The sequence below is a fragment of the Anticarsia gemmatalis genome, chromosome 1 (assembly GCF_050436995.1).
Source record: "Anticarsia gemmatalis isolate Benzon Research Colony breed Stoneville strain chromosome 1, ilAntGemm2 primary, whole genome shotgun sequence".
Taxonomy (NCBI): domain Eukaryota; kingdom Metazoa; phylum Arthropoda; class Insecta; order Lepidoptera; family Erebidae; genus Anticarsia; species Anticarsia gemmatalis.
In genome coordinates, this window is record NC_134745.1 from 11,656,869 (window position 1) to 11,670,052 (window position 13,184).

At 34.5% G+C, this 13,184-nt stretch overlaps 1 protein-coding gene across 2 annotated transcripts in view; it reads left to right on the forward strand.

Annotated features, from left to right (window-relative positions):
- Nucleotides 1-12,506, forward strand: part of LOC142978390 (uncharacterized) — a 36,246-nt gene extending 23,740 nt beyond the window's left edge. Inside the window, exons 4-14 of one of the 2 annotated variants that reach the window (XM_076122942.1) lie at nucleotides 2,269-2,521; nucleotides 4,125-4,240; nucleotides 5,196-5,328; nucleotides 6,220-6,393; nucleotides 8,213-8,349; nucleotides 10,047-10,227; nucleotides 10,491-10,598; nucleotides 10,943-11,051; nucleotides 11,276-11,424; nucleotides 11,677-11,783; nucleotides 12,251-12,376. In XM_076122942.1, coding sequence (XP_075979057.1) covers nucleotides 2,269-2,521; nucleotides 4,125-4,240; nucleotides 5,196-5,328; nucleotides 6,220-6,393; nucleotides 8,213-8,349; nucleotides 10,047-10,227; nucleotides 10,491-10,598; nucleotides 10,943-11,051; nucleotides 11,276-11,424; nucleotides 11,677-11,772 — 1,456 coding nt within the window. In that variant the 3' untranslated portion in view covers nucleotides 11,773-11,783; nucleotides 12,251-12,376. Of the gene's footprint in view, nucleotides 1-2,268; nucleotides 2,522-4,124; nucleotides 4,241-5,195; nucleotides 5,329-6,219; nucleotides 6,394-8,212; nucleotides 8,350-10,046; nucleotides 10,228-10,490; nucleotides 10,599-10,942; nucleotides 11,052-11,275; nucleotides 11,425-11,676; nucleotides 11,784-12,250 lie in introns of both variants that reach the window. The other variant, XM_076122862.1, reaches the window with a different exon arrangement.
- The last annotated feature ends 678 nt before the right edge of the window (nucleotides 12,507-13,184 follow it).

Sequence of the window (13,184 nt, forward strand, 5' to 3'; positions counted from 1 at the left end):
TGATTTAAGCGTCTGTACGAAAGACTAATCTTAGAATTTGTCATTAAACATAAGTTAGTAAACTTAACGTATTAAAGGGTATACTTATAAATTATGTAGTGGATTGAGCACATCAATACTGACTTACATTGACTCATTATGCCTAAACAAAATGCTTTAGTATTATATTTTATACCAACAGAATATCACTCACAAAGCCTAGAAAATAACCTCAATCCTCTCTGATTTTCGTAAAGTTACAATAACACATCCGAAATTTTTGATACAAATAAGTGCGTATTAAAATAACAATAATGTTATACTTCCATCATAATAATAAACTCAGAGTAGGTATAAAATATAAAAGCTTTTAAAAAATATCATCAGCCGATAGCAGTAAGCGATTTTCGATAGTAGCAGCCACAATCACGAATCGTAAAGGCTTCATATTTTCAGTGGTGATTAAAAGGCATTGTGTGTTTCACAAAAGATCACAATGTTTAGAATCATTTGATTGCACTATAACTTTAGAGTTGGCATCTTGTTATCTGAATTTTATTCAAAAACAGTATGAAAGAATATTATTAGTACAAACAATTTGCAATAATGAAGATATTTGTAATGTTTCACACTGTTTAGGATTTAGTTAGACGGATAGGCTTAAATTATTTTCAAAATTTATATCTACGGTTCTTTTATACATATATTGCATCGTTGAAATATTGAATTATACTTTTTCAATTTTACTAACACTATATTAATTCAACTCACCTCTTTCCCATCATTATAATTAAATACACGACACCATCACACAACAAAATAAACCTTACATCACACATCACACATCACTCAAACAAATTAACACAAGCGAGGGGAACATTCTCGTATTTTTTACTCACGGCGACGAACGCACTCGTACATAAATCAAAAGGGTACGTTTTAATTAAAAGAAGCATTGCTAGAAAGGAAGGAAATTCACCGGTGGGGAGAAAGATGGTGGGTTCACACTTGAGAGACCTCGAGAGCCTTCATTTCGTGAGGTTTTTAGTTTTAATGATCGTCATCGTTATCGGGAGTTGAAATGATGGTGCATCAGTTTTTGAAAGGTTTCGTTGATTTGTGATCGAGATATTTGCAGTGACGGGAATGTTGCGCATAGGTATGGATGATAGATATATCGTTTGCTATTAATATGAAAAAAGCAATGATTGTTATCGAATCTTTAAAGACATAAACTACTAAACAGCGAATTCGAGACAACTTTACAGTGAACTGTACGAATCCGTTAAATGAATAGCTGTCAAAATCTGTATTTATTATATGATACTTAATTATAAAAAGTGATGACTATATACCAAACTATAATGACCTTGAGCTTGCTTTATTCCCAGACCTTACGCCCTAGTAACTGCACCGATATTTGCGCTATTATCCAAAGATTAATTCAATAAATAACTATGTAAATTATTCATTCACATACATAACAATATTACGTCAACTTCAATGTCTTAAGTCTATACATAATATGTCTATTATCATAATTTATCATACATATTAATCAAATTTCCATATGGATATACAGTGAGCTGTATAAACGATATATAAAAGTAAAAAAGAATCTTTCGGCAGGACTAATCAAATATTCCTGTATACCAGATGCTCAAGAAAATTGCCTTGAAATTTCATTTAGCCGGTACTTGTGGCAAATTTCTTTTATAATAATTTAATTGTTGACGATTTCAAAGAAGGTGGAATAGAATTTGTGAAGAAAGGTATGTTTGACGATATAATTTCATTAAATTTACTTTGTACGGTCTATAATTAAATGCGTTACTAAAAATGGAAAATATTTTCAAGCGAACATATAATTTTTTTTTTACTAAAGATATTTGTTTCTATTTTTGGCAGCCGTTTATAATTTTACTTAAATTGCTGTCTGAAGCTCTCTGCAAACAATATTCATCAAGCAAATGTTGTCGTCATAAAACTGTTAAATTATTGCGCTGGTTGTTTGTTTCTTAATGTTATACAGCATTTAAAATAAACACATTTTACTTTGGTTTGTTAAATATTTCCCTATTCTACATAATCATGATAAGTTTACAAAAATCACTAAAGATAATATAAACATAATCGGACCGTTACAAACGTGCAAACTACGTCATAATCAAAAGAAAAAGAATGAAATTAATGTGACAATGTGCAAGACACCGATAAAATTACATGACTTAGTTTGCACGTTTGAAATGCACCATGTAGAGTTATTTATATTTTATTATCTGTCTTTAGGGCTAAAGAACAGGAAAAGAAAATCCAAGCGAGAATGAGATACCTGGCCGAGTTTAATGAAAAACAGCGCCAGGAACGTGCAGCGAGAGCGGCCGAGAAACAAAACAGAATCAAGCAGAGGGTGCAGGCTGCTGCCGAGATGGAACTCAGACGAAAGATTACTATGGTGCGTCAGTGGAGAGCGAATGAGAAGAAACGAGTTAATAGGTTGAAGCAAGAAAGAGAGGCGAAGAAGAAACGGCTGGAGGATGAGGTACGTATAGATATCGCCTAGAAAATCATATATTAATTAGTAGAAGAGCTATGTTAAACAAACTGCCCCGCGCGTCTCCGCTCGCGTTTGAAACGTAGACGTCTTAAAAAAGTAGCTTATTTGATCTTGATTATTAATTCTTATTCTTCTGGACTATTGCAATGTACAAATTACACAATATGCGAAATTCATAGATATCAGTTCAGTGGGTAAGCAGTTAAAGAGTTTGAGTTTAACAAACTGAAAGACTTTCGTGTTGAACTTTAGTATATGGAAGTACTTACCTAAGGAAAGTACCAATGTATAGATTTTATTTCAGTCCGCCGAAATCGGTTGGTAATGGAACTGTAAAATCATAGAAACAGATACTTTCGCAATGTACAGTAACTACGTGTGAAACTGTTTGATATATGCTAAAAATCTAGTCGCAAAATCGTTACATTCACTTTAAAACGTCACCACAACTATAAAATGTATCCAGAAATCGAATTTCTCGGTCGGTGGCGCGGACACGCATTTATATATTGCACTTCGCTTGCGAGATGAATAAAAAATTCCTCAACACCATTTCGAAGCTATTGGGTTCCGATATTGTGGAAAACTACATTTATCATTTCATTTATAAACTGTATAATGTGGCCACCGTCTTATATGCTTCGTTAAAAGCTTGTAGGATAAAAGAAGGATAGTTTATATCCCGTACAAGCATGTAGTATAGGTGTTTTTTAAATTCTATTTATAATTACTAGTAGGTAATGTTTAATACTCATCACATTTCGGACATTATAACTGTACCAGGTATGGGGGGGGGGCAAGCAAACAATCTTGCATTTTTTTCTTTAAACTGTTTTTGACGTTCTGCGAGCATGTCAAAGAGAAACCTTAGCCAAGTACCCGTACTTGAAATTTTTTCCATGCAGAAAACCCGCTGGGAAAGCTAAAAGATATTTAAAAGAGAAACCAAGACTTATTAAGAAACACGTTATCCTCTTTTGCGTGACGCAATGGGATGAGTATTAAGTTCTTTCACAAAGTAATTAACATTTAGAACTAACCTGGCAAATTGTAATTATCAACATCGATTTGAACAGAGGCTGTTGTGGTTCTGTGAATGATTGCCTTCAGACGCACCCATTACTTAGCTCACCGAAGTAATCAGTTTTTGCCTCTCAAGAAATAGGCCGCCTCGGAAATAGCACGTCTAAATGAATTGTTTAATAGTTTGAATGGATTCTTCTTAGTATTTAATCTGAATGAAGCATCAAAATGCTGAAACTTCTGAACACATTATTTGGTATATTTTGGTCATCATTTTATTCTACTTTAGACTGTATATTTACAGATTACATTTACGCCACGTTTTTTGTCACATCATGCTAATCATTGATTCCTGGATGCTTACAATCAAGTGTTTGAATCCGCCACTGCACAAAATAATGTTACGAAAATAGGAAGAAAATTGATTTTTTTACTACTGTGTAGTTTATATAAGCTAAAATTAGACACGGTTCCCGTATGAGAGATTTGCTCTTGATGTTTTTTATCACATTACATGTTCTACAATCATTAATTACATTTAAATGATTACAACTATTTCTTGCAGGCTAATCAAAAATGGGCGGCGCGTGTTGATGCTCAAAATATGAAGATCCAAGAAGAAGCCCTTCTTCTTAAGTTGTACACAGATGACATGAGTGCCGCTGCTCGTAGGAGAGAAAAGTAAGAGTTTCACACACAATCACCACCTACACTGTAGCAAAGATTAGTCTGATAGGTCAGTTAACGTCATTGATCATTCTTTCCTAATCATTATGCGGTTCAATAAGGCTTTAAAAGAGTAAAGTGATGGTAACAGTAATCTACATCGCGATTCTCTACAGTCTGTACCTACTATAAAGCATCGAGAGTTTAATATTTAAAATGTACTGCAACAATAATTCCTACGACGTCCGTTAGAGACGCTGATCAGATTTTCATACATAATCCTTTCGATAGCTAGACGGCTGTCGATATCCGACAAAATTTGTACAGACTTGCAATTACAGTCTGATAAATTCACCCTAACATTTCTTCGTAACCAATACTAAAAGCAAGACAATATAGAAGTAATCCTAATTTATGTGGATTCGGTTATTTTCTTTACGGCGACAGATTACACAGCAATAAAGCCTTGATTGTGTCCCGAACGACACGTAAATTGCTTTCGTTCCTGACACGTGAGAGTTAATAAACTTTACACGGTACTACAAAAGTGACTTGGTTAATTAATTAGTACCGAAATTAAGAATTTTACTTTAGCCTACAAATTAATGTAATAAACCTACTTTTGAGAATAAGTAGTGACTAAAAACTTTCACTATACATTACGGTTCATACGGTTCAAAGATGTCATTCTATCTATGTCTTCTGATCGTAAGTTATGCTGGACTTCGTCCAAAAGTATTGTTAAGACTGTGATGTTTAAATAATCTTCAGATAGTTAAGGTCAATTGGAAAACCAAATTGAATAAGTAAATGTAATCTTAATAATATACTTACTCATTACATTGGTACCTTTAGTTACGCCAGAACAAAATTTCGAAGAAGAAGGGGAGGCCTTTCCTTAGCAGTAGGACACTTAAACAGGCTTAGAAAAGAAAGTGAAACGATTGTAATATCAATATCTTTGTTACAGGAAAGCGGAGATCTACGCGTACAACACGGATCTGGAGTTACAACGCATCAGACTCGCGAACTGGAAGGCACTTCATGGAGGCACCGCCAAGGCTGCTCAGCTCATTAGGAAGATGGGCATGGAGTTTGAAAAGGTATTACAAATCTTAGCTATAGTCCAACCACTTAGTCCACAGTGTCTGAGCATGCACGATTTATGTCGTTGACGTATGACGGTATTCTTTTTTCAATCCGCTCCATCCAAAGATGTAGAAAGTGCCTGCTACTACTTATTCATTAAATAAAAATTTTATCAATATTTTTTTTGTTGATTCATAAAACTATTATAAGGCTACATAAATTACAAAATTTAAGTATACAATTAAGTATCTATTACAAACTAAATACTTTAGAGACAAATTAATAAATTTTCCTATCCATAAAACAGTAATTTTATGAGAGTAATAAAGAGACAAAAGTTTTAATTATGAGAACATCTGTGGAAAATACTGAAACGTCTATAAAGGATTTATAGCACATTGAAGAAACAGTAACATTGAACAGTATTAACTGTAATTTTATTTATTTACAAAAAATCTAAGTTGACGATACATTTGAGACGACGACTTTGGCTATCTAATATAAATATTAAACACAAAAAAACGTAGATCATTTTTGTGGTTATACATTCGATCTTTGGCAATCCTTTTAGAAAACTGAGGTCGACAAATATTATATGATCAATGAAAAACTGCTACGTACGCTCTAATAAAATTCGCTCCGAATACTTATTTTTAAGACAAGGTTTTCTGCTAGAAGTAAGCTCGTATCAAAAGGATTGCGTTTCCACAATCTCTCGGTTGCAAGTCTAAGACCCGGTTTCACCACGTCCAAATATCTTTCAGATGGAATTTGTATAGTTGTTTTCCTGTATTTACTATCACTTTATATTAACAGCTGAGTTATCTAATACTTAAATATTAACTGTGAAACGATCTTCCATTGAGAGTTCGCAACTCAATTCTTATTAAATATTTTTATTCCAGTCTAAACGTGGCGCTAAAGGCATGAGTCCTGAGTTTGCGCACAAATTGGCGCAAGAAGCGATGTCGACTGCTGTCTCGACACAAGGAGACGCACTCATGACGCTCGGACAGGCCCGCGCTAGGATGGACATAGTGACTGTACTACCAACAGCACCTATTGGAATATTGGAGGAGGTATGTGCGAAGGACATTCGTAATGGCATCACAATATATTTGTTTTAGAAGACAGCGTCTAGGCTGCTGTGTGCATCACTTCTGAAGGAACTCGCAAAGTGTACCACGAATTGATCCAAGACAGTACACGAATTTTCGGTTGAAACAGTGCGTCAGGTTGATTTGATTCGCGATTTGCTACACTTCACTCTGCCGAACTCTGCTCCCATGGAAACGCGCCCGTATTCTCTAAGTAGTCAATACGACGCCGCTAATACTGTGTCTAGGCCTCTGGGTATTCATAACTTCGGTTTCAAATAAATATTGTTGTGTGATTCACAAAAATAACTTAAGTACTTACTTTACTCTGATAATGGTCTTTTTTATCGTTCTCAGTTTTAATTCATTATTAGTACGAAGTACCTCCTTATTAGATTTTCGAACAGAAAGAACATTCGAACTCAAAAAAGGAGTGATCGTCGCAAAAGAAAATATCTGTCATTTTTTGCCTTTAAATCGTCCATACAAATAACTTATTGCAACCAGTTAAAATCTTAGCAAATAATTGCAATGCAGATTGATTAGATTTAATACCTATATCGCGTCGCACGTATCAAACGGGATTTCCTTGCGAAGGCCGTGCACTGAATGATAAATGAACTCGCGCCTTGATAGATTCATAACCGTATTAATAACTATTTGATTGCATATCATTAATAGCTCGCTGCCCATATGATAAGCGAATTATTACGTAATTATTTTATGATAAATATTGAGTATAGAAGTATACAACGTTGGAAATGTTTATAACGTAAAATAATCCTGCCCGATACGACCGATGCGTGCGGGTGTCGTGGGCTCGATTCATACACAAGGAACTAATATAAGTGTGCTACATAAATAGCTAAATCAGGTCTCGTTCTTTGTGTTTATCGTCAATTTATAAGACTGCCGGACAAAAATGTGCGCCGTCTAAAAAAAGATTTAGTAAATTTGCAGTTGATCATCATCTGTACAATTTGTGCGCGATTAACTTAATACTAACGTTAATTCTAAAGGTAATCTTGTAGAATTTCAACAAAACTTACGTAACACCTGAGACCTATAATTCAATATCATTCGTAAAAACCGAAAGAAAAAAAGAAGCAGAAAAATTCATAAAGGATTTCAAACATAAATATGCTATGGATAAACCGTCGTTTTCTACCGAGCAATCGAACCATTGAAACGCCCGCGAGTCGACATTTCACCCCTTTACCAATCCTACCCGCAAATACAAAGAAAAATCCTAAAAATAAACTTGATATCAGTTCGAAGGTTTCTTAAAATATTGTAATTTATGTAGGTTCAGTTACTGCCGACATACGGGCCCTATTATTTTGACCCCCGTCAGATATAAACTGTTGGGTAAATAACACCAACCATTGTTTATGGGGGGACCTTTAGCTAAATTGTTTACTTGGATTCTTTATGACGTACGTTCAATTACATGATTTTCTTTCTTTCATATTATTTTTTCGAGTAATAACGTGGCGTGAGGAAGATTTTCTTCTATATTTTTTTACTGTAACAAGCATTAAGTCCACCTATGTACCGCTACTAGACATTAAGTGTAAATAAAAAAATAAGGTAGTATTTTAGAGGTACGCAGTGTTCTCTTTCCAATTCATTTTTGCCAGACTCGTCTAGATATTATTAGATAAATCGTTGCAGAATATAAGGGTTCCTGAAGTCACAATATGTGTTCGATTTGTTTGAGACACTAGAAAGTATTCTATGAATTTTGGAGAATTTCAACCTAATATGAAGCTTCTGATTTTACTAACCTTCCTTCCGCCAGATGCTCGAAAATGCCATCATGGAGTTTGCTCGTGGCCGCGTGCACTTGCTCCTGCAGGACGTGCAGCGCGTGGTGCGCAACCGTGCCGCTGAGCTGTTCTTCCAACAGTATAGACCTCCAAGCGCAAAGAGTGCACGGTACGTATACAGTAGTATACACAAATTATTTTTTTTTTTAGTACATTGTAATAATAATTTGGTTTGTAGAGTTTTCTTAAAGAAACTGGCTGTCAAAGGGCAGCCGGTGGAAATAACTAAAACTATATCCCACTCCTTTTAAATTCTATTACAGACACTTTCATAACAGACAATCATAATAGAGTAGGTAGTTGACCGGTTTAACGAAAATTTATTTAACTTGTAATCTTGAAAGGTTTATCCAAAATGCTTTGACAATTTTTTACATAATAATATTGAAATTTAAATTATAATAGGCTTGACACATTACATTAGACACTTATTTGATCTCAAAGAAAATAAGAAATTATAACATATCATAAAGAGTAGCTGATTTGACTAGCAGGTAATTACACAGTTATAAAGTGATAGCGAAACCGAAATAAGCAATTTTCCAATAATTTGTTGAACTGAATATGATTCTATTTACACACGCATGATATATTATTATGTAGTACAAATTTAAATTGGGTTATTTGTCTAAGAGCCAACATTACCTTGAAGCAATCAATCAACCAATTGACCTTTGAAGGCTTTCACAAAGAAACCATTTTATAATAAGTATTTCATAGCTGCCTTGAAGTGGGTATACCTTTTTTCAGACGTTCCAAACATTTTAATGGCCTCGATGTAATTCATCTTGTTTGTTTCTTTTACGACTACTTTTGTTTAAGTTATAACATGTCTTAAGATTTTAGCTGGGAGATTCTTTTTAATATTAGGATTTAGTTTATTTCTCTCATTATCTACGTCAGACTTATTTCCTTGGAAATCCCCGTATAATATTAGACGAGTTATAAATGTTGTGTATGTCTATAATTAGCGAAAGCAAACGCTATTAACTATATAAATTATACTAATTGTTGATGTTTATTTTGTTAACATGCGTTATTAGTAAAGAAATAAAAGAAACCTGCTAAGCGAGAAATATTCAAAGGCCAAAAATAGGGCCCAAAACTATAATGAGACATACAATACACATTATATTCTTTTCTGGTTTAAAAGGAAATGTCTAAAACTCAGCTAAGCGCAAACGCTAAGTTTATATTGAAACTTCGATTCAACAAGAATTTTGAATAGTATGCAGACAAGTTAAGTTTTGCATATTTTTAAGATGACTTCACAAGTTTTCTGGCGCAGACTGCCAAGTTTTGATCCTAGTTGGCAATAGATGGTAATAGGTTGGAAACTTTGACTACACTTTGTATATATTTTAACGATAAACAGAATTATGTTATTATACAGCATAGACATCACCGAATTAACTTAAACTTGGATTATCTTTAACTTTGATCTTAGGCTTTTCCTAAAGTAGATTGTAATATTAAAAACAACAATTCGTTTTAAATAAATTATGTTCTATTTCGCGACTTCATTCGTGTGTCGGTTTATTACAAAAAACTGTTTTTTTTTTTATATTATGTATTTTCCACAATTGCTTATTCTTATAAGTTAATGACCCAGTTGTCTATGCGCCAGCTAAACTTGAATCCAAAATCCATCCAAATCTCAATATTGGTTATGTAGTTTAATGAGTAACAGACACACAGAATTACTTCTACAGTATGTAAGTTAATATAACGAAAATGATCGATATGGATTTATACAAAAGCAAATACATACCAAAACACATAACTTAACTTTTCCCTCTGCTCTAGGTCCCATCCACCTCGCTGGTCAGCGCAAGTGACGTCAGAACTAGCTCGTCAATTCGCGGAGGTGAAGAACCAACAGGGCAGCTCTATAGCTTTCGGTGAAGCCATCAATATACCAACGCTCGAGGAAACTGAGATTGAAGGCGAATTGAAGAGTGTTAAAGATAGACCTCCTACACCTGTGGTATGTGCTTTTAGATTTTATACCCTATCGGGACATCAGCTATGTTGTGCAGTTTATACGTTTGACCAGTCATTCAAAGATTCTATTAATATTTTATAGACACCCTGAAACAATCTGACCATGCCTAGAATCGATTGAGAGCAGTTAAAACTAGTACACCACTAATATAGTTTACGGTGGTAGTCTAAAAAGTATAGGTTTCAATGGGCTAGTGAATTGGGCATTGCAAAGGAATTCCGCTTCATACACTTTTGTGTTTTCAGCCATCGTTGACGAAACTAGCTGAAGTGACGTTCTCCGATCGTGTAGAAGACCTACCCGACCCAGTAGCAATCGGCAGCTACCTACCTGAAAGAAGAAAACTGTTGGAGGTATGTAACAACACATTTCTCTACAATAGCACGATATTAGTGATATTAGAATACATGTTAGAAATGAATAGGAATCATAGAGAGAAATCATATCGTAATTATTTTAGATCTCTGATGACGTATAACAGATCATTTACTGAACATTTAAATTTAATGTGCCTCGAACCTGCGAATAAATTACTAGAGATTTTTACAAACGTACCTACTCAATAATTCTTTATTGCAAAGTTTAATTCCATACACCAGCTGCACTGGGACTGGGAAGTAGTCTCAGTCTCATAAATCAACATAAACTCTATAAATCATTTTTTGCTAGTTCATTAGATTTTAATAAATATTTTTAGATGGTGAACGCATCAGCCAGACTGCTATCGAAGTGTGTCAGTTTGCGAGTGCAAAAAGGCATGGACCTCGCCACCGGGAAAGTGACATTGCCATACATGAGAAACCCCAGTAAGTATTGCACTTCTTCTACATCCTTTGAAATAAAAGTTTTACTGTGATCAAAGACAGGTTCTGGAGTACCATTCAAGAATTCCTCTTTTTCTCAAATATTCTTTGATCAAGCATATTTATCGACGATTTTTCTTGACGTTACTATGCAGATTGCATTTCCCGTTGCTGTCAGCTGGCAGAAACTTTTTAGTGTAGTGTTATGACAAAGTGTAATCTTACAGTGGAATGGGGAGAGGCTGTCGAAGCCTTATCCACAGCCGTCGTAAACAATTGCATCCAGCCCGACAACGCGGACATTCGAAGAACCGGCGACTATCTCTCTCATCGCATCCTCTCGTCTCTCTTACACGAAATGAAACGTCAGAAAATGGTACGTAAACATTATTAAAAGTACTTATTCTGTATAGATTGTACAGCTAAGGCTTACCCTTTCCCAACATTGACTCGATGATATTACTCGATGTTCTATGGGACGCTGATGTGTGCGGCAGATTTTTCTAGAAACTATTTTTTTTTATTTTGAATACATGATCGACGTCCCGCTCGACCGAATCAGTGTACGAGGAAGGGAAGCCTAAAAGATCATGGTTCACAAGCTTGTATTTTTTTTGTTGGCAAATAGGCTGCTGGCGCTCTACCCCACAGTCATTCACAATCGACCATCAGTGACGTGTACAGCGGTAAAGCGCGGTTGCCTAAGAAATATCTCGTGACTTGAAGACGAGCGAGGTACTGAATAATTTTTTTATCATTTGATAAAGTACTGTGATTTGTTTTAATTGTTTTATTAAGGTTTTTTTTTGTAAGGGATCTTTAGGCAAGCAGAGATTACAATGATTTTCCAAATGAATGAAATCCCTTTAGGGATTTTTTTTAAGGTAAAGAACTACCTTTTTTATGTTCAGGTTTCTATACTTAGATCTTCTTTAAAATTAGAAATTGAGATGCATCTAAAACAATCCTACTTTTTCCTTCCAAATACAGCTCCGTTATCGGCTTGTTTATCAGGTCTTCCCTGTACTTTATCAAATGTTTATTTGCACTTCTTTATTATGCACTTCTAGTACCTCGTGAATCTGCACATAGATCATTAAACATGTTAAAAATATCTCGCATTTTTATGTAGATCGGATCCCTCTGGATCCGCACAAGAAAACACGTTCAATTGTGGTACTAAGTGTATTTTTTTAATTTAGTTGCAGAAACTTCACCGCTCACCATCTTTGCTGGAAGAAGACAAAGACACGAAACCGGACTTTTACGTCCCGGGTCAAATTAAAGAAGCGAGCAAAGAAGAAATTCAAAATTAACGAGTTTTTTACACGCATTTATTGCTTACTTGATCTAAAGGCCTGAGAACCTTTATCGATTTTTAGAATTTATTGTTTTTTGGATAATTGACACGTGTTTGTTATTATTATTCTTAAATTTTATATCTTTATCCTCTTGTTTAATAATTTTTGGTTTGTTCCTTGTTGGAGTTTTTTATTTTGGAAATAAATGATTGACGTTTATACAAATAAAACTTTGTTTTTTCTGGTCGAAACATGTCACAAGCCACACATCAATACCAAAAATACGCATTTTTACGTAAAGAATCCAAAGAACGTATCCTTCTAAGATTCCTTAAATTTCTCTATAAGTCATTAGTATAGTCATTATTAACACTATAACATTTTTTCATCGAACACAATACCTACTAATGACGGAGTTCCTAAATAGCTAATCGAATATTTTACCCACAATACAACTTCAATACCTCTCGAAAGTCACAATCCCAAAGCTCCACACAAGTAGCCCATGTTTCCATTTACCTATTTCAGTAACAAAAAGAACTGGCTCACTTAATTTCGTTCTCGCCTTTTCTTTCTCTTTGCGGGTGTAATTTTGGTCAAGAGTACGTACGTGATCGGTGTACGATACACCCTACTTAGCTTGAAGTACGCTTGAACTAAGGATGCATATTGAAGCAAGGAGCTGAATGTAAAACAATACTTATTTGGATGCCAAATTCTTCACATGGGGATTTGGAGCATTTTTGAAAATGAAATATTCTTAACGAATTATGTACGGGGTATATAGAATATCTGAAATTATGAAAATGAAGCGAATGAAACACTTTAAAAATTA